Source organism: Brassica napus, chromosome C7 (genome assembly GCF_020379485.1).
Source record: "Brassica napus cultivar Da-Ae chromosome C7, Da-Ae, whole genome shotgun sequence".
In the NCBI taxonomy this organism is placed as follows: domain Eukaryota; kingdom Viridiplantae; phylum Streptophyta; class Magnoliopsida; order Brassicales; family Brassicaceae; genus Brassica; species Brassica napus.
The window spans coordinates 29260074-29280187 of NC_063450.1; the positions used below are offsets into that span (position 1 = coordinate 29260074).

The 20114-nt window shown below is 35.6% G+C and overlaps 2 protein-coding genes across 3 annotated transcripts; one reads left to right on the plus strand and one right to left on the minus strand.

Moving 5' to 3' along the window:
- Positions 1-3199: 3199 nt before the first annotated feature.
- LOC106392396 (LOB domain-containing protein 36) lies at positions 3200-6318 on the minus strand. 2 transcript variants are annotated; one of them, XM_013833211.3, is made up of 4 exons: positions 5808-6318; positions 5567-5622; positions 4188-5280; positions 3200-3603 (listed from the first exon to the last, which is right to left on the minus strand). In XM_013833211.3, the coding sequence occupies exon 3, from the start codon at positions 5256-5258 to the stop codon at positions 4248-4250; it is 1011 nt and encodes a 336-aa protein (XP_013688665.2). In that variant the 5' UTR covers positions 5259-5280; positions 5567-5622; positions 5808-6318; the 3' UTR covers positions 3200-3603; positions 4188-4247. The 2 variants fall into 2 exon arrangements, with proteins under 2 accessions (XP_013688665.2, XP_013688664.2); XM_013833210.3 differs by lacking the exon at positions 5567-5622 and having other exon boundaries at positions 5808-6188.
- Positions 6319-18375: 12057 nt separating this feature from the next.
- LOC106390382 (50S ribosomal protein L25) lies at positions 18376-20050 on the plus strand. Its single transcript, XM_013830833.3, has 3 exons — positions 18376-18870; positions 18984-19113; positions 19585-20050. Exons 1-3 carry the CDS (start codon positions 18484-18486, stop codon positions 19812-19814), a joined length of 747 nt encoding a protein of 248 aa, XP_013686287.1. The 5' UTR covers positions 18376-18483; the 3' UTR covers positions 19815-20050.
- Positions 20051-20114: the final 64 nt, after the last annotated feature.

Consider the following 20114-nt stretch of genomic DNA (forward strand, 5'->3'; position numbering starts at 1 on the left):
GAATTACGTAATTACTTACGGTGAAAACCTTTCTCTCTCATCTCTGTTCACGCTCTCGTACTTTTCACAGGAAAGAGAGAAAGCTTGCCGTTTTTGTTGCCGGTTTCTCTCCGGCTTTGCTTCCCAACGTTCGGGTTTCTGACTCTGGGCTGCGGTGGCTCTCATAGCACTGCTTCGCCGGCTTCGATTCCGGGAAACGGTGGCTTATAAAACACCGATTTCGCCGGCTTTTGTTTCGATCGTCGCGTCTTGCTTCATCTTATTCACTGACTCTCTATCCGATTCTCTTTTCTTCCTTTCCTTCGGAAGATCGGAGCTTGTTGGATCGATTGAAGACGGTGGTTATCCTTCTAGATGAGACGATTCGTCAGACTAGAAATCCCGGTTAGAACTTTTGTGAGAAGTACTCTGTTGGTTCTCTACAGGTTCGTTTCTTCGCTGATGGCGGAGCTCCGGCGCTCATCTTCTCTGACTCCGGCGAAGGAAGTGATTGCTCGCCTTGACGCGTGTCCTGAGAATGCTGGGCGTTCCTGCACGTGGTGGGTGACGTGTTCGTCGTTTCCTTCCCAACGGTTTGCGTTTATTGGGCTGACGGCCCTAAGCGTTTGTTTAAGTTCGCCCTTTCTGTTTGGACCTTTCGTTGTATTAATGTTATACTGTTTTAGACTTTGTTCTTATTGGGCTTAGACCCGTTAATAAATCTTCCTGTGAAAAAAAAAAAAAAAAAAGAATTACGTAATTACTTGTAATTTAAAAAACAGATCATTTAAAGAAAGGTAGATATTTTTTTCGATTTGGTGACAGAGATATATTTTTTTAAATAGTTTGGGGGAGAATAAGAAAAACTTAGATCAGAAGGAAACAGAAGCTTTGCAGCGCCCATGTGCTGAAAGAATATTCTCTACCATTACGCCGTTAGCTCACGGCGTTATGATATGAACGGAACGGAACGGAGCTCCAAAGACGGTGTGAGGCAAAGAGGAGCAGATCGTTCGCGCGTACCACTGTACCAGAATGGCGAGGATGACGGATACGTGGCGACTTCGTTGATTTCTTCATTTATTGACCTCACGATATAATAATGGACTGATGATGGGCCTCTTCTTTCTTATAGAAAATTTTGGGCCTTTTAATGTATTAAAAAGACCAGCCTAGTTTTACAATGCATGATTTGATTGGATGTATGAGTCAAAGCTTTAGCTTCTTGATTTTGTCGGTCCATTACTTACAGACCACACTGGTTATTGTATTGACCTACTAGTTAGAAATCTACATTTGCGACACGAGCCATTTAATTTTTAAGAGTACCACACTAGAGAGAGAGAGAGGTATATACAAACATTTTAAGTATTTGAGTTAATAAAAAGGAGTGTATTGGTTTATGGGTAAGTGCGCAATTAATGGGTCAGTGCTTAATTTAATGACCGATGCTCATCAATTTCATCACCTTCTCTTTATTGCTATATCAAGCATCCTACTGGTGTGATTTGTATACTATTATATGCACATGCACATTTAGGTATCCATGTTTCTAATGAACCATCATGTATAAAATATCTACAGCTCACCCGCATACATACATCTACATGTAACCTAGTTGATGTCTTTCAGATTGGTTTGACTATGTATTTAGATGGTGTTGTACGTGTAATCCATCTGCTGTTGATTCAGTATATAGAGGAAACGGCTATGAAAGAGAGAGCCAAGACTATGGGTGGTCAAAGAGTGTTAATAAATGACCCAACACAATCTTAATTGCCAAGCATTCACACTTAACTACTTCTTTAGCTTCATCTACTTAATATTTTCACACGTACTAAAAAAACACATTAAACTACCATAATAAATGTATCGTTTTCTGTAATTTTCAATTTTCAATAACTTTTAAACAATATTAATTCAATAAAGTCAATTAATTTTTTTGAAGTTTACAATTTTTTCAAAGAAAATACAAAAAATAAATCTTTGTGAAACAATTTTTGTTTTCAAAAAAGTATGTCTTAATGAAACGGGGAGGTATGTGCGTTTTTTATAAGTATATTAAATGTAGGCCTAGTTAAATGTATCTAACAATTATATATATATATATATATCTATTAACACATTCCTTCAGTAAAAACTGATGTAGAATTTTTGTAGTCAATATCATAATGTTTAACAATTTTTCTTCATTTACTTTTGTATACCTTAAAGTTAATATAATACAATACTCAAAATTAATATGCTTATATAACATGTTTACAATATCGTGAAAGATCTCTGAGACATCAGTTGTGAAAAGGAAAAAAAGTAAGCTATTAAACCATCTAACCAGGCTATAGGAGTTTCCAAATTTCAGAAATAAACATACCATATAAACTCTATAAATTAATAATAGATAAATTAATAAATACTATAAATTAATAATTTTTTTTGGTTCCGAGTTGGACTTATTTTAAAAATGACACAAATCGATAAAATAATAAAATAATATTTGTTTAGAAAATTCTATTTAAATATATAGTAGAGAAATTCACTACATAACTTTTTTTAGTTTATTTTCATAAAAATAAGTCCTAAAAAAAATGATCAAAAAATGTTTTATTGAAGGATAAATATGCATTTATATCCTTAGGGTTGACTAATCTAAGACTTAGGGTTTATAGTTAAGGGATTGGATTTTGGGGATGAGTTCAAATTTTTAAAAATAAAAAATAAATATTAAAATTTTCAAAATAAAAAATGGTTATTTTGGTCATTTTATTTTTTGAGACCTATTTTGTGACAAAACTTAAAAATGGCTATTTGAGAGAATTACCATATATAGTATCATTAAAATCATAAATTAATAATTTATCTATACATACATTTTATATAAGTAGAAACTAAACATTATATTGTTGGTTTTATATTCACAATGAAATTATCTCTAACTTTCTTAAAATTTCAATATATTTTAATAATATTTAGTAAAATTATATGGAATACCACATTTGAATTCTGTAAAACATAAAAGTATATGCCAAATAATATAGTAAAACAATATGAAAGTCTAATTTCTAAAATTTTAATTAGTATATACAGTAAAATCAACTATTTCGTATTTTAGAAATAAAATCTAAATTTTTTTTTGTAAATTAATAACTTTATAAATTTATAAAATCTCTTAGCCCCAACATTATTAATTCATAGAGTTTTTACTGTATATCAAAAACAAAGATAGCTTGTTCAATGATATCATATAAATTGGTTGTGATAAACCACTAGGAGAAGTGACCCTGCTCTTAGCATCCCATTTACAATTTACAAATATAATTGCATCCAAAAACACTAATATTTCTCATTTTCATTTAAAGCCAAAACAAATATAAAAAAGGAAATACAAGAAAAATGTAAACTAATATATGTTTCCGTAATGAAAAACCAGAGGGATATGCAGTAGAGAGCTTTTGTTCAATTTCATACGAGCCTCTGGGTTATAATAATACTCTTCACCAAAACTCAAAATCAACCAAATACCGCTGACTTTTACATCGCGGGTGTCTTTTCGCTGTTGGACGTGCGACAAATTTAAAAAGAACTCGATCATGTCCGTAATGCATTGAGCAAAGTCAGAGTTTCCAACTGCAAGAAAAGTCGAGGAAATAAGTATAAATAAAAAGCTATGGATCCAAGACTACAAAATTCAAGAAACGATAATAATAATAATTAATATAAAGAAGTTGATCGATGTGATTGAAGCTAATATATGGATGAATAAAGTGTATCTAATGAGAAAACACTTAAAGATCTCCAGACAGAAAGGTGTAAGCAAATCTTAGACTCTTAACGTACACAAATTATCCCTATTAGGTAGAAGAAAGCTGATACACGTCGTAAATTACTACCATATCATCACACTAGAGTAGACCAAGAATCGGTGAAGTGATGTGACCCACCATGAATTTAACAAGTAGGTTAGTTAATGCATTATTGTTCAGAGAATCCAACAAAAAGGAAGTTTTATAATAATATGGGCTATATATGGCTAGACGAACAAGAAGAGCTGACAAGGCTTTATCTTTAAATGTTATATAAAGGAAAACCTCCTCTGTACCATTGTAACTGTGCTATACCATAAAGAATAATCAAAATGCAGAAAAAAAATCGAAACCCTAATATGATTAGTGGGGAAATTAAAATTCTAATTTTTTTTTGTTATTACGTACCTGAGGAAAATTTGAGCAAGCGAGAAGGTCAAAAGTGGTAACTTTTTTTTTTTTTTTCAACTAACGAGATGAATCAATGATACTCCTTCTACCCTCCCCGCTCTCTGAATTTGACTGCGTCTGAGTCTCCTGCGTTTGAAGTGGTAGCGGTTGGGAAGATTGTGTAGGTATGAACAACTGAGCCTCATGATGTTGCTGCTTTTGATGATGATGATGTAATTGCTGATCCGTATGATAACTATCATTCGTGGGAGGACTATCAACAAAGTTACCACCAAGAGCCAAAGACGGTGACATTCCGGTTACCGTTGTACCGCTGGAGCTTAATTGATTAAATCCGGTTACTGTAACTGAACCGGTCGGTACAAAGTCAAAACCATTATCAAACCTCAAAACCTCAACTTGAGGTTGGTTTTGATGATAATGATGTGGACTAGTGTTACATCCTCCTCCTGCTCCAAACGCTCTAAACAATTCATTCTGCTGCTGCTCTCTCGCAACCGCATTAACCGCCGCTAGTTGCTGAGCCTCAAAAATATTTTGCTGTTGCTGATGGTACAGTTGTCCAGTTGGAATAGCCATCATTGGAAACAAGTTATGATGCAGTTGCTGCTGCTGAGTTAGCACAGACGCTGAAGAAGAGGAGGAAGACGGTCGCTGCGGCTGCGGCGGTATAGACATGAAATGCGGTTGAGGATGATGATACGTTTGGAGAATAGGAAGCATAGCTTGAGGACCAACGTAAGCAGCGAGTTCTTTCTTGGCGTTTTCAAGATCTTGTTGAAGCTGTTTATGCCGATGTTGAAGAATCGAGATTAAACCGACGCAACCGTAAACAGGGTCGCGGAGTCGAGCTTCGGCTTCGTAGAAAAGAGAGTTAACAGCGTCTTCTCTTTGGTTAGCCGCAATCTCGTTGAGAAGCTTAGCGACATTACTTGCACCGAAGACTTTGTGAACGTAAGAGAATTTTTGAGGGTTATCTGGAGGAAAATATGGAGCGAATACACATTCTTGTGTGCATTTTCTCCTTAGGAACTTACAAGCTGCGCAGGGAGAGCTTGAAGACGCCATTTTTGTCTCTCTCTGGAAAAGCCTGGAAGAAGAAAATATTCAGTTTGTTTGATTAAATAAACAGTTTCTTTTTTTGAATATAAGAAAATAGGGATCGTGAAAGTAAATGCATCGAGGAAGCTTCATGTCACAGTCATTAGAGATAACATCGAGAAAAGGGGTATCGTGAGTAGTGCATACAAAAATGTTCCGTACAAGAAATACAATAGTGAAACAACAATAAAATCTGAATATTTCAAAAAAAAAACTAATGGTGTATTATACTAGTGCTCTCTAATAATATGAGAAAACTAGAAATGGTTACAAACCAGAGTAGAGATGATGGCGACCGTATGACTTTCAAATGTTTATTTCGATTACAGATCTGTTTATTTAAAAAAGTGTAAGGGTAGTAGTATAAGAGAGAAGATCAACAGATTTCAAAATAAAACAAAATATAAATCATCATAAATGATAATAAAGAAAAGAAAAATCTATCAATATCAATCTATGTCCATCAAACTATTAACTGAAGCAAATCACCGATCGAAAAAGGAAAATCAGTCTTACCTCAATTAAATATACAAATCTTTCTCCTTTTCAAAACCTTTTCACTCTGATATCCTTTTTAGCTAGCTTCGTATCTCACTCTCTTCATCTCATGATTCCATGATCACAAATAGGTTGAGTGAGCAAGAAGTTACTGATCGGGTTTTAGGGTTTCTGAGAGAACCTGATTATTGATCTGGTCTCAGATTTATTCCGCCCTAAGGCCCAAGATTTATAAACCGTGGAGAAGAGAATAACGCTCAAGAAAGAAGAGGAATAGGAAATTGGGAAAAAGAAAAGAGGCTTTTCTAATGACGGAGACGATCGTTTATATACACGCCAGAAACTATAACCGTTGAGATTAGAGAGGGAGCTTTACAGCCGTCCGATCTCATAATTATTATCTGGGGTTTTAATACTATTAAGCAACCGCGTACGTAATTACAGTACTGTCCATGTATTATTCATTTGTTTTTGTCTAAATTACCCTCGAACTGCTGTCTCGGTCTCTAGATAAGTCCTTTTCATCTCTAATCTCAAACTGATACGAAATCTCAAACAGTTACTGAAAAAGTCAGCCCCACGAATACAACCATTTTCTTTTATTTTCTCACTATCTTTACATACACAATGCTCTCCAACGTCCAATTATTGAATTATTTAACTACTCAAATATATAAGCAATAATTATAGGAAAATTTTAAGATGCACTTAAAAACTTTTTTTAGTAAATAGTCAAAGGTCACATGCCAACTGGAGATGGAATTAAAGTGCTTCGTTATGTTCAACACAAGTCTAGTGTTGCACATGGTTGGCTCTTTCATCACTGATTATTTCATTTTTTGTTTGTCCAACTTAATTCATTGAATGCACTTTTACTAAGGCAAAACCCCTAAAATAAATGTATCTAAGCTTTCACAGCTGAGAAATTTGAATGTTTTTAATGACAACAAATTTGCATGGGAAATATTGGAGGATATAATAGAGGAAAATGTAAAACTTAAACTTGAAGTCGATTATACTAATATTCTCGTTCCTACTAGCTAATTAATTATAAAATTGATTGACCCATGGCAGGGGTATTACCGTAGTTACATTACAAGCCCACTACGAGTTACCGCACGTGCGCCATAAGCCAAAATAATCAACACAACTAACGTTAGTTAGGTCAAATTTTACTGCCGTAAACTTCCTCATTTGTGCTGCAATGATAATAGTTAAGAATTTTGTTAATTCATTTAATATTGTTGATGATTCCAAACTAGATACGTTCTTTTTGAGCAACAAACTAGATACGTTCAAACAAACATATCGTTCTCACTAAATATTTCCTTCAAAACAAGTAAGATTATTCAAAATATTTAAGATTTAATACACCCAAAATAAAATAGAATCGATTAATAATTTTTGTATTCTTTTTGTTTCTGTTTACATTTGTTAAGATTTTGTTTTCAAAAAAATAAGTTTTGTTGTTATTATATTATAGTGACTGATAGGAATCTACCACTTGAATCATAGTGACAAAAAGGAATCTACCACTTCACCGAAAATTGTAATTGCTGAAGATTATAACCAAAAGAAAAAGATTATAGCAAAAAAAAACCCGAATTTTCAAGGGTGCACAAATACCCATATACAGATAATACAGTATTGGTTTTCATTTGTTTTCTTCCGTTTTTTGTTGTTTTGTGAAACCTAGGCGAAAAAATAACGTACAAACGTAGAAAAGTTGCATACGAAAAATATATACGAAGAATAAGAGACTGACGTTAGAATTTGGTGTACAACGGCACTTTTCTATGTGCTTCTACGTTTTTTTTTTATGACTAAAGCTTCTACGTATTTGAACTTGAGTTTCAAAAATTACACATGCAATCGTTTATTTTTAATACCACTTATGTATTCTAAATTTTATTTTTAATTATAACTAGCAAAATTTATCATAAGAACATTCACCATAAAAAACATTCCATGTTAAAAAAAACCTTCACCATAAAGAAGAAACTGAAACAAAAATAATCTAGTGGTTGAGATCGGATCTTTCGAGACGTAGACCTTTTTGACAACAAGAGGTAGACTATGTACTACGAAGCTTGTTTCTGTCGTGCAAATCCGATGGCTTATTACATGAACAAAATAGAGGGCCACTGGATGACGTTAGCTAGCCCACAGAAAAGTCCATACTTATTATTTCAGTTAAGTTATTGCTCACGTAGGGTCTCATCTTTTGGTTTTGTTTCTCTTTTGTTTATTAGTGATCAGGGAACAAAACCAGAGTGAACCTTTAAATTCACCTCTTGTTTTATCACTAATCAAAATGTCACGTGGATAATTAATTAAAAAATATTAAATTTATTCAAAAATAACTTAAAAAAAAAATAATGCTAATTTTAACAACGCTGACACCGCCACCAAAACTGTAAACCCGAAATCTTAAATTCTCAACCCTAAACCGTAAATTTTAAACCTTATACCTTAAACTCATTTCCTAGACCCTAAACCCAAACCATATACTCTAAACCCAAATTCTAGACCTTAAACCCAAACCGTAAACCTTAAATCTAAACCCTATACCCTAAACCAAATCCTAAACCCTAAACCCAAACTATATACCTTAAACCCAAACCGGATACCCTAAACCCAAACCCTAAACCTAGACGCTATAAGGTTTGGGTCTAGGGTCTAGGATTTAGGTTTAAGGTATATGGTTTGGGTTTAGGGTATACAGTTTGGGTTTAGGGTAGACAATTTGGGTTTATGGTCTAGGATTTGGGTTTAGGATATAGGATTTGGGTTTAGGATTTAAGGTTTAGGGTTTAGAGTTTAAGATTTAGATTTTACGGTTTAGCTAGCGGTGTCATCGTCGTTAAAATTGGCGTTATTTTTTTTTTAGTTATTTTCAAATAAATTTAATATTTTTTTAATTAATTATCTACGTGGCACTTTAATTGGTTTTAGAAGTAGAGATGAATTTAAAAGGTTCACCTTAGGGGGTGAACCTAAGTTTTGTTGATTAGGTCATTCAAACTTCTTTGGTGGATCATTTTCTACACCGTATACTGCTGAAAAACTATGTTGATTTTAGTTATATATCTACAATTAGTATAAGTTTATTATGCAACATAGCGTAAATTAACGCGATATTATGCTATGCTTCTCATTTGTCAATCCATCGTATCTAATTTTTAGTTGTCGATTTTTGTAATCAGAAGACCCCTAGTTCAGAGTTTAGAGTATGTGGTTTAGCCATTTTAAATGTATACAAGTACGATATTTTTACAACCGCGAAATAAATCTTATTAGTAAATTGGTTTAAATTCGTAACTACAATTTAGTTACAGGGACAAACATGTATATTTGTTTTTCTACTGGTGGATAATTACGTTGAAATTTTCATAGATTGTTTATTTGTCTTTGCCTCTTTGGTTAATCTTTCTTGTGACTTGTCAAGTTACTAATTTGGATGAACTCGATAGTTGGTTTGGACTTTGTCTTGTTCTCGATCAGTTGTTGGTCTAGCGGATGGCTCGTGGCCTGAGTCCTCCACACTTGCATCTCTCTCTCAAATAAGGTATTGCGGCTCTTGAATGAACCCGATAGTTGGTTTGGACTTTGTCTTGTTCTCGAGCAGTTGTTGGTCTAGCGGATGGCTCGTTCGCCTGTGGTTGGGCTTTCGGAGGGTTAGCTACCTTTTGGTCTGCTCTCTCTATATGAGATTTCGGTTCAGTGGGTGTAAACGGTCTCGGCGAGCTGGAATGGAGGCGGCAATCTCATGGACAGCTCGACGAACGATGGCATCGTTGCTAGGTGGTTCTCTCTCGTGCCGTCGGAAGTTTATTTGTCGGGTGTTTTGAGTTTGTTTTGTGTTCGAATTCTTCTTCCAGGTTTGGTTTCGATAGAGTGGTTGGAAGCTGCATGAGCTGTTGTTTCAAGGTTTAAGGGTGCCTTTCTCTCGGTAGCTCGTGGTGTCTGACTCTTGTTCTCGACTGGTCTCGGTTTGTAAAGTCCGAACTTGACTCGTTACTAGTCTGGTTCTCTAACTTTGTCTTTCTTTTTGGGTTTGTTTTTCATTCTGTTTAGAATCTGTTGTTTAATTTTATTATTGCATTATGCTACTTGTTCTTTATGTAATTTCTGTTACAAATTTGAAAACTGGTATAATAATTTAACATTTTACCAAAAAAAAAGTTACTAATTTGGAAAATTGAAATGAAGTCTCGTTCTATATTTATACAAACACTACAAGAAAACATCGACATACTGAGGGAAAAAATCGTCGGTATGTCGTCGGAATAACGTTATTCCGACGATATACCGACGAAACAAGTCCTCGGAAATAACTCCTCGAAAATTCATTTTTTCTCGGAAATCCCTCGAAAATTTCTGACGGAATTCCGAGGAAACAAATTTCCGAGGAAACTCCGAGGACCACCAGTTCGTCGGAAAGCTCCTCGGAATATATCGAGGGAGAACATCCTCGGGATATTTCGATGGACTTTCCGATGGTCCAATCCTCGGAAGTTCCGAGGAAATGTTCCTCGGAATTTTCATCGGGAATTTCCGAGGAACGGAGCCCTCGGAAAATTCCGAGGAACGAGTCCCTCGGTATATTCCGAGGAATAAGTCCCTCGGTATATTCCGAGGAACATGTTCATTTCCTCGGAATTTAAAAAAAAATTATTTTTTTTTAAAAAAATAAAATTTTTGAAATTTAAATTCGAAAATATAAAATTAAAATTAAAATTGAAAACATATTAGATAATATTCAAAGTTGTACAAATAAAAATAAAACATTCTGAGTTTTTGAAAAAAAAAAACTACGGGTCTGACACGTTCGGGAACACCTCGTTCGGGTACATCCTCTGTATCATCTCCATCATTTGCTGGTTCAGCCTCCTCTGTGCCTCATAGCCCGCCTGTTGAGCCGCCATCTGGGTCTCCAACAAAGATATGCGATCATCCTTGTCCTTCAACTGAGCCGTAAGTACTTCTGGATCAACAAAGGGCGGTGGTGCAGAAGAAGGAGGAACCGACCGGGTGCGACGACCCAAACCGACCAAACGTCCCTTCTTCTTTGGAACAGACTGAAACCCTTATCTTCCTCGGAATTCCGTCGGAATATTCCGAGGGAATTCCGAGGAAAAAGACTCTATAATCAAATCCCTAAATCGACAAGGTCTATTCCGAAAAAATTCCGAGGAAAACCTATCTTCCCTCGGAATTTCCTCGGTATTTCTATTAAAAAAAAAAAAAAAGTCGACGCTAGTCTGTTTCCGAGTCATCATCACCAGATGAATCTGAATCTGGATCTTGGTGAAACTCTCCAATCACTGGTTCATCCTCTACGTGAACGACGGCTTCCTCTCCGAAGTCAGTTAAATCGACTACAAGGCCAACTCCAGCTAAATCTTCTGCACTTAAGTTGCCGGATGTGTTTGGTTGTAGTGGGTCTTCCAGCTCAGAACTTCCCTGAACTCGGCCTCTCGGATTGAGTCTTGTAACAGTAACCCATGGATCATCTCTGTTCCTTACCCGGGGGTACTTGATATAACAAACCTGTAACATTAAAAAAATTATTAGTAAAATTATTAATTAATACACATGATGATGAATCATTCTAAATAATTAACATTTAATTACCTGATCGGCCTAAGAAGCAAGAATGAAAGGATCATAATATTGCAGCTTTCGACTCGAATTTACTGATGTAACACCAAATGCATCTGTTCTCATACCTCGATCTAGAGTGTTGTCGTGCCAATCACAATAGAAAACAGTACAGCGCAATCCAACCATGCCCAAATACTTGATTTCCAAAATCTCATGTATGTGTCAGTAGTATACATCATCTCCTGATGCAGAACAAACGCCAGCATCATAAGTCGTACTCGAACGTCTCCTCTTCTGAGTTGTGAATGCATATCCTCGAGTACAAAATCTCGGATATGACTTCACAACAAATTTTGATCCAACGACCATCTCGCGTATCCAATCGTCAAATGTTTCACCTCTGGCCAAACCAGCAGACACCTATATAAATAGCACATATATATGTTATATCAATAAATATGAATTAGTATAAATATGTGATAAATGATATTTTAATTTGTTTAAAGCACTCACATAAGTAAACATCCATCCAGAAAATTCTATCTGCTTAATTTCTTCTAGTTCGTCCTCTGTGGCATATCTATATTCGAACCGCTTTTCTGCCATGAAAATCCTGTACATATGATGACAATAATGTAATTAATTAAGATTTAAATTTCAACTTGTTAAAATAAAAATTTGTAAGCTAATTTATTTACCTCTCATATTGAAGAACATCTTCGCAGTTGGTGATCAAATATGTTTGCAAATTACTGCGCTCCTGCTCAGTAAGTCGACGGTCCTTAGGTTTTCCGCTAAGTCGTCCAACGTCTGTGAAAATGTCTGGAACCGTAACATGATATGTTGCCCGTTCGCCTCTATCATCATGCCGAGCAGGTCTTCTGTTTTTGGTCTGAACTTCGGCTGGAAAGTAGTACTCGGCAAAGTTTGAAGTTTCTCCATTGATCATCTGTGCGACTATAGAACCTTCCACCCTACTTAAATTTTTCACCATCTTCTTCAAATGGAACATATACCGCTCATACAGATACATCCATCTATACTCCACATGACCACCAAGTTCCAATTCTCTTGCCAGGTGAATAACAAGATGCTCCATAACATCAAAAAATGAGGGAGAAAATATCTTCTCAAGGTTGCACTGAATCACGGCTATGTTAGTCTTCAAATTTTCAATACCTTCAAGAGTCACTGATCTCGTGCATAAATCGCGGAAGAAACCACTTATCCCTGCAATTGCTTCATGAACATTTCGTGGTAATAGTTCCTTGAAGGCAAACGGAAGGAGGTGTTGCATCATTACATGGCAATCATGGCTTTTCAAGCCAGTAAACTTTCCTTCCTTTCTGTCGATACAATTACGCAAATTAGATGCGTAACCGTCTGGAAATTCCACATCGTTTGAAATCCAATCAAAGAACGCATCTTTTCCCTCTGCATCAAGTCGGTATATGGGAAAAGGAGCCCTACCATTCTCATCAACATGAAGTTCTGAACGAGCACATATATTGACTAAATCCAGTCTTGACTTCAAATTATCATTTGTTTTACCTTGAATATTAAGGATCATGTTCATGAGATTGTCAAAAAAGTTCTTCTCAATATGCATGACATCTAAATTATGCCTTAGGAGATGATCCTTCCAGTATGGCAAATCACAGAAAATACTTTTTTTGTGCCAGTTATGTAGGTCTCCAACAGCATCTACCGGAAAACGCTCATGTCCACCGACGTATGGCGTCCTTTCTGCACCAAAATCTCTTAGTTGTGTCTTCAAATCTTTCCCACAAATTTCCGGAGGTGGACTGTCAAAAACCCTCTTGTTCTTCGTAAACAAATTCCTACTCCTACGATATGGATGATCAGGTGGTAGGAATCTCCTGTGACAGTCAAACCAACACGTTTTCCTTCTGTGTTTTAGTTGGAAAGCATCAGTGTTATCTTGACAATATGGACATGATAGCCTTCCATGCGTCGTCCATCCAGATAACATACCATATGCTGAAAAATCACTTATTGTCCACATTAGTACTGCCCGCATTTGGAAGTTTTCTTTACACGAAACATTGTATGTTTCAGCACCTTGAGCCCATAGTTGTTGCAACTCATATATTAGTGGCTGAAGAAACACATCAAGTGATCTCTTAGGATGCTCTGGTCCTGGAACGAGAATCGAGAGAAACAAAAACTCTCGTCGCAAGCACAAGTTTGGGGGTAGGTTGTATGGTGTAAGAATGACTGGCCATAGAGAATACTGTCTTCCACTCTTGCCAAACGGGCTGAAACCATCAGTACATGCACCAAGGTAGACATTTCTTCTCTCATACGCAAAGTCGGGATACTTTGATTGGAAATGCTTCCACGCTTTTGCATCTGAAGGATGTCTGATCTCACCATCTGTTGAGTGCTCCGCATGCCATCTCATTGGTTGCGCTGTGCGTTCAGACAGATACAACCTCTGGAACCTTTCCGTCAAAGGCAAATACCACATCCTTTTATATGGCACTAGAACTCTTCCACTCGTATCTTTATAACGAGGCTTTCCACAAAATTTGCATGTAACCCGCTGTTCATCCGCCCTCGAATAAATCATGCAGTTGTCGCTGCATACATCTATTACCTGATACGATAAACCAAGACCATCTATGAGTTTCTGAACCTCGTAGTATGAACCAGAAGCTACATTATCCTCGGGTAGAATACCTTTTACAAAATCAGCAATCGCATCTACACAGTCTTCAGCCAAATTATAATCTGTTTTAATGCCCATCAATCTTGTAGCAGATGATAAAGCTGAATGACCATCTCTGCATCTTTCGTACAATAGTTGCTTTCCAGCATCCAACATATCATAAAATCTCCTAGCTTGTGCATTGGGTAAATCTTCCCCTCTAAAATGATCATTTACCATCTGCTCAGTACCTACACCATAATCTACATCCGTTCTAATTGGTTCTTCTAATCTAACCGCTGGCTGAGGTTCGCTAGTACTATCATGTTCATAATCAGTTTCCCCATGATGATACCAAATTTTGTAACTTCGTGTAAACCCACTCAAATATAGATGAGTCCAAACATCCAACTATTTAATAACCTTTCTATTTTTACAATTAGAGCAAGGACATCTTAACATACCTGTTTTTGCTTCCGGTTGTCGGTGAACTAACCCCATGAATTCGGTTATACCTCGTTGGTATTCTTTCGTAAGCAATCTCGTGTTCGGATCCAAATGAGGTCGATCGATCCAAGAACGAAAATAATTTGAAGAAAACATGTTTTTTATGAATCAAATTCGTGTGTAAAGAGAGTAAGAGGGAGGATGAAGATATGAAGTGAATGAAGAGGAAGAAGGGTGCTTGTATTTATAGTTGAAATCCTGCCGACAGCCCGAGGAAATTTCGACGGAATTCCGACGGAAACGGCTAGTTCGTCGGAATTTCCTCGGAATTTTTAAAATCTCCCAACGGCTCTCTAACGGCTATAATATATCCTCGGAATTCATCAGTTTTTTCCGAGGAATACATTTTTCCTCGGTATTCCATAATAATATTCCGACGGATTAATATTTCCTCGGAATTCCGTCGGTATATTCCGAGGAAATTCCGAGAAAACCAACTTTTGTGTTTCCTCGGAATATCCTCGGAAATTCTTCGGGATATTCAGAGGATTTTATTTTCCGTCGGATTGTCCGTCAGAATACCGCTGTTTTCTTGCAGTGAAAGTTAATGCTCGTCCGGTTTGTTATGTTATTCTCAGCATGTTGACTTTGTCATTTGAACAGATTAGACATTGTCACGTGCATCGGAACGTCTCTCATTTGCCAAGCATTATTGTTATCAGATCATATTTATTTGTATATTCTTATTGTCTCCCCTCTCTCGTTGCCACTTGTCATCATTCAAAAGGCAACAAAACTGTTAAGGTGCGAATGGTGACACTAGACTAGGCGATGCATAACGATTATATTAGACAGAAAACTATACGAAACATTTTTTTTTCTTTTGTAACTTAAAAAAATACTATACCGGACATAGTTTTCTTTAAAAAAAAATTAAACTCGAGTCTATTAAATACACAGATTTAACTTCTGAGTGGGAGTGTCACGACAGGCCCTCTTCTGAGTTTTCATACGGACGTATCCGTAGCTGCGGTGAGCAGAACAATGTGACTTAATTTCCGCAGCAGCATGATCGAACCCGAAATGTGATTGCATCCAATGCCCATCCACTGCTGCTGGACATTTGCATATACATTAATACAGAATATAATGAATGTAATAGAGGTTATAATACAAGTGTAAAGAGGATCATAATAAAATAAAACATTTGCATATACGTTAATCAACAAACTCAACACATTTTCTACAGTCCCGGTGTCCTGGTAGATTTTATGGAATACGACATCACTCAAACATCCATTAATGCATATACGTCTATGCGATTTTTTTCTAAAACTTGTGAGCTCTTTCATTGATCATATTTGAACTCTATTATTTCGGATAGTTGAACATGCAATTAAAATGCGGTTCATAAAAAAAAGAAAAAAAAATCTAACATGTCTTTCACTAGATTTTGACCCGCGGTTCGTAACTGCAGATTTTTTTTCGAATAATTTTTTTTTAATATGAATAAGTATTTTGAAATTGTTATATATTTATGATACAAAGTTAGTATTATATTGAAAAAGCGAATATGTTTAAAACTATATAATTTATGAATCAATATAATTTAAGATTTTCGTATCTACACTATTATATAACTATTTTTAGGTTGTCATATTGTCCGGAGCCGAGAAAATACATATTTGTTTCGGATCCGGGTCCAGGGTAAAATACATATTGGGTATTTTTTTGGACCCGCGGATCTCGGTTTGAGTATGGGTCAGGTCTCGGTTCGATTATGGGTCATGATTGATACCCGATCGGGTACCTAAAATACCTTAAATGTTTTGTGTATATTAGGTATTTATAATATATTTCTGTATAAGAATATTTTTTAAGGGTTTGGGTTTGGTTTTAGGTATAGTTTCTGGTTTTGAATAACATTTAAAATTAAAAAAAAATTGGGTATTCGGGTAAAATTTTGAGTGTGTTTTTTTGGTTTCTCTGTCAGATTTCGGGTAAAAATTTTTTTTTTTGGGGGGGGGGGGAGGGGTGGTATCTGAATATTTTCGGGTATATATTTGGGTTTTCAGGTATTTTTGAGTTTTCAGATACTTCTTATCTTGTTGGGTCTTAAATATTCGGACCCATTTTGTATTTAAAAATTTTGAAATACCTAGTTGGGTCTAAATGTCTAAGACCTAAAAGATCCGGACCCGAAAGGAACCAATCCATACCCGACCCAAGACCCAAATGCACATGTCTACTCTCTCTCATAATATTTTGTGTGCATTTTATAAGAATTATATTTGTTGAGTTGGTGAGATTTAAGATTTACTTGGCAGATTTTTGGCAAATTAATAGTATAGATTTATATGACTTTAAATAGTTTTAATTTTTTTCTTTAATAACCATTTTTCTATAAAATCAATTTAGAATATTTAGAGAAAAGTATATCACATGAAATGAGAAGTAATAATATAATTCAGTTAAAACTATTTAAAAACATTATACAGTTAAATTAATTAATGATATAAAACAATATTTATGCATGGATCGAACAATCTATATGTTAGATGGCGTGGAAATATATATATGTAAAATAATACTGATGATTAGTTAAATAACAGAGACAAATTTATAATTAATTCGACTGATTACAAAAATTAGTTTGTTAGATACCAAAATTGTAGGAGTAAATATTAGAAAATATATATTTTATTCACGTTGATATATATTTTTTATTGATTAAGATAAATATTGTTAGAGAAATATACGATAATATATTGTTAGTCTAAATTTAAGGTAAGACCAAATGATTAGTAGTCTAATAAAACAATGCAACAACCTCTTATACATAATGTTTCTTTTTTAATAGTATATATACATAACTCTCACATTTTATATACTATACATGCTTTTCTTAACTGATAATGAAATGAAAAACATGCGGTTCAACCACCCTACACCACCTTTTTGTTGGTTAGTTCTCATTTACAATAGACTTTTATTTTGACAAGAACATATAATCGAATTTTATACTATTATAGGCTCTCAAAGCCTAAATATTATTTTTCTATAACCAGTGTTCTTTTTGTCATCAACCAATACAGACTTATACTGACTTTGTAAACCAAACCGGATGATCTACATTCATGTGAACGACAAAAGACGGTTACTTCCATAAACAAAACATAGGATAAAAATAGAGTCAAAGTAACATGATAGACAATTCTTTCAAATATGATTTTTAAGTTTTTGTCACAAAAATATCTCTCAATAAAGAAAATGACCAAAATAGTTTTTTTTTTATTTTGAAAATTTTAATTTTTAATTTTTAAAAATTTGAAGCTCGATACTTAAAACTCCATTCTTAACTCTAAACCCTAAAGTCTATATTAGTTCATCCTAGTATATAAATATATTTTTACCTTTTAATAAAAAAAAATTTTGGTCATTTTTTTTTTTGAAAGTTATTTTTGTGGAAATAAAAATGACTAGTGAATTTCTTTAAAATAATACTGGTTGGCAAGAAAATAACTTAAATTAAATAATTATACAAGAGCTGACGGCTGTGTTTTGGCAAATGGGCTAAATAGGTTTAGCGTGTGCGCAACTGCATACTGATACGGCTTGAAAAATCAGAATAAGACAACGAAAGAATGTTGTTATTAAGAGAAATACAAAGCACGACCAAAAATTGTTCTGATATTTTAATTAATCATACAAATGTGACTTGTGTGTTTTGAGTTTGGTAGCTACTATAGCTAGATAACAAACATCACAATAATAAAATGCTGCATGACGAATCAAAATGACATACGGCGAAACCGGATAAAAACAGGTGACAAATTGTAGCTATACTTACACAATGGGCCGATAAAAAGCCCAATAGTAAATGAGCCGATACCAGAGGAAGCCCACAAGCTTAAACCCCTCCTCCATCGCCTGAAACCCTAACTGTCACTCGAACTCCAACAAACAGAGATGGCGATATGGTGGCGTGGCCTGAGATCCGCGGCGGAGGCAGCTAATCTGCCAGCATACTCATTCGGTCGATCGATTCGGTGTTTACATCAGTATGAGACGATTCAGGCGATACCACGAGAGGCTACGGGGCGAAGAGTATCGGCTCGAGATCGGACGATTGGCCGGATCCCCGCCGTGGTTTTCACTCAATCGCTTCTCGAGACTGACGCTTCGAAGCGGGGCGTTTCGAGGAAGCAGCTTTTGACGGCCGATAGAAAGCAGATCAAGTCCATTGTTGACTCTGTGGGCCTCCCGTTCTTCTGCTCGACCACTTTCAAGCTCCAGGTCAGAGCTGGTCAAGGTTCTTCGTCGCTGGTTGAGTCGGGTCGTGTACTTCCCCTCAAGGTATTCCAAAATTTAAATCGTGATCACATCATGAACTTAGAAAAATTGGTGATGAATTTCGATTAGGAATATTGTGAGTGAAGTGATATGGGTTTTGGTTATTCATAATATAGATTCATAGAGATGAAGAAAGTGGGAAGATACTTAATTTAGTCTTCGTGTGGGCTAATGATGGAGAGCAGCTGAAGGTTGATGTTCCAATTGTTTTCAAAGGATTAGATGATTGTCCCGGTCTTAAGAAAGGTAAGTACACTCTTTTTGGTAGAAGAGTATTGTGTATTAGTCTTGGTGCTTCTTCTTTTGATTGAGATAGCATTGTGAAGATTTGCTTCAACTGTGATTTGTATGCTGTTATCTGGACTGATGACAACTTTGGAGATTAGTGTTGTCTTTCTTTTGCTCGATAAGGCTCTCATTCCTTGTCTTGTGCCGTTTGCTAAATCGTGTAGAGACAGGTATTTCACGTAAATCCGATAGAAATGTCTGTTTCCCAAAGGCAAAAGGAGTTAAGAAATGAGATAGTCAGTATGTTTGTAGTGTTCTTACCTGTGGATCAGTTTATTCACATTGGGACTAATAGACTACTTCCATAAATGTTCTTATGTAAATCCGTTTTAGCAAGCAAGGGCAAGCTGAATGTTTAGCGTTTGAACTCATTGTTACTGTTTTTGGCTATGTTGATATTTCAATCTTTGTGTCTGTTGATGTGATCAGGGGGAAATCTACGGTCAATGCGAAGCACTTTGAAGCTTCTAGGCCCAGCGGAACACATTCCATCGAAAATCGAAGTAGATGTGAGCAAACTTGACATAGCGGACAAAGTGTTGATGCAAGAAGTTGAATTCCATCCATCGTTGAAGCTGTTGAGCAAGAATGAAACCTTGCCTGTGTGTAAGATTGTTGCCACAAGTCCGGTCAAAGAACCAGAAGCTGTTCAAGCATAGAATTAAGTCCTTCAACTTTAGAAGGAGAGAAAGCACCCTTCAAGTTCTCTCTAGCTACTTTTTTTTTGTTCTAGAACGAAGCAAATTCAGTTTGAATTGCTGATCAAGATATCTGTTTTTGAGTCTTTTTTCGGAATGTTACTTTAACTAGTAGTATCCGATTCTTCGCAAGAGTCCAAACAATGTGAATTTGGTCATTACCAGTGAAAATAAAACCCCAACAACGACTTGGTCCATTCCATACCAGTGAGATCTGGGAGCTGAGAATGATACGTGACCGGAAGATTCCAGCCACGTATT

Coding starts and splice junctions, on each gene's coding strand:
- LOC106392396 (XM_013833211.3), bottom strand. CDS start 5,258: ATGGCGTCTTCAAGCTCTCCCTGCGCAGCTTGTAAGTTCCTAAGGAGA.
- LOC106390382 (XM_013830833.3), top strand. CDS start 18,484: ATGGCGATATGGTGGCGTGGCCTGAGATCCGCGGCGGAGGCAGCTAAT. Junction 18,871..18,983: donor GTCGTGTACTTCCCCTCAAG/GTATTCCAAAAT, acceptor TTCATAATATAG/ATTCATAGAGATGAAGAAAG. Junction 19,114..19,584: donor TTGTCCCGGTCTTAAGAAAG/GTAAGTACACTC, acceptor TGATGTGATCAG/GGGGAAATCTACGGTCAATG.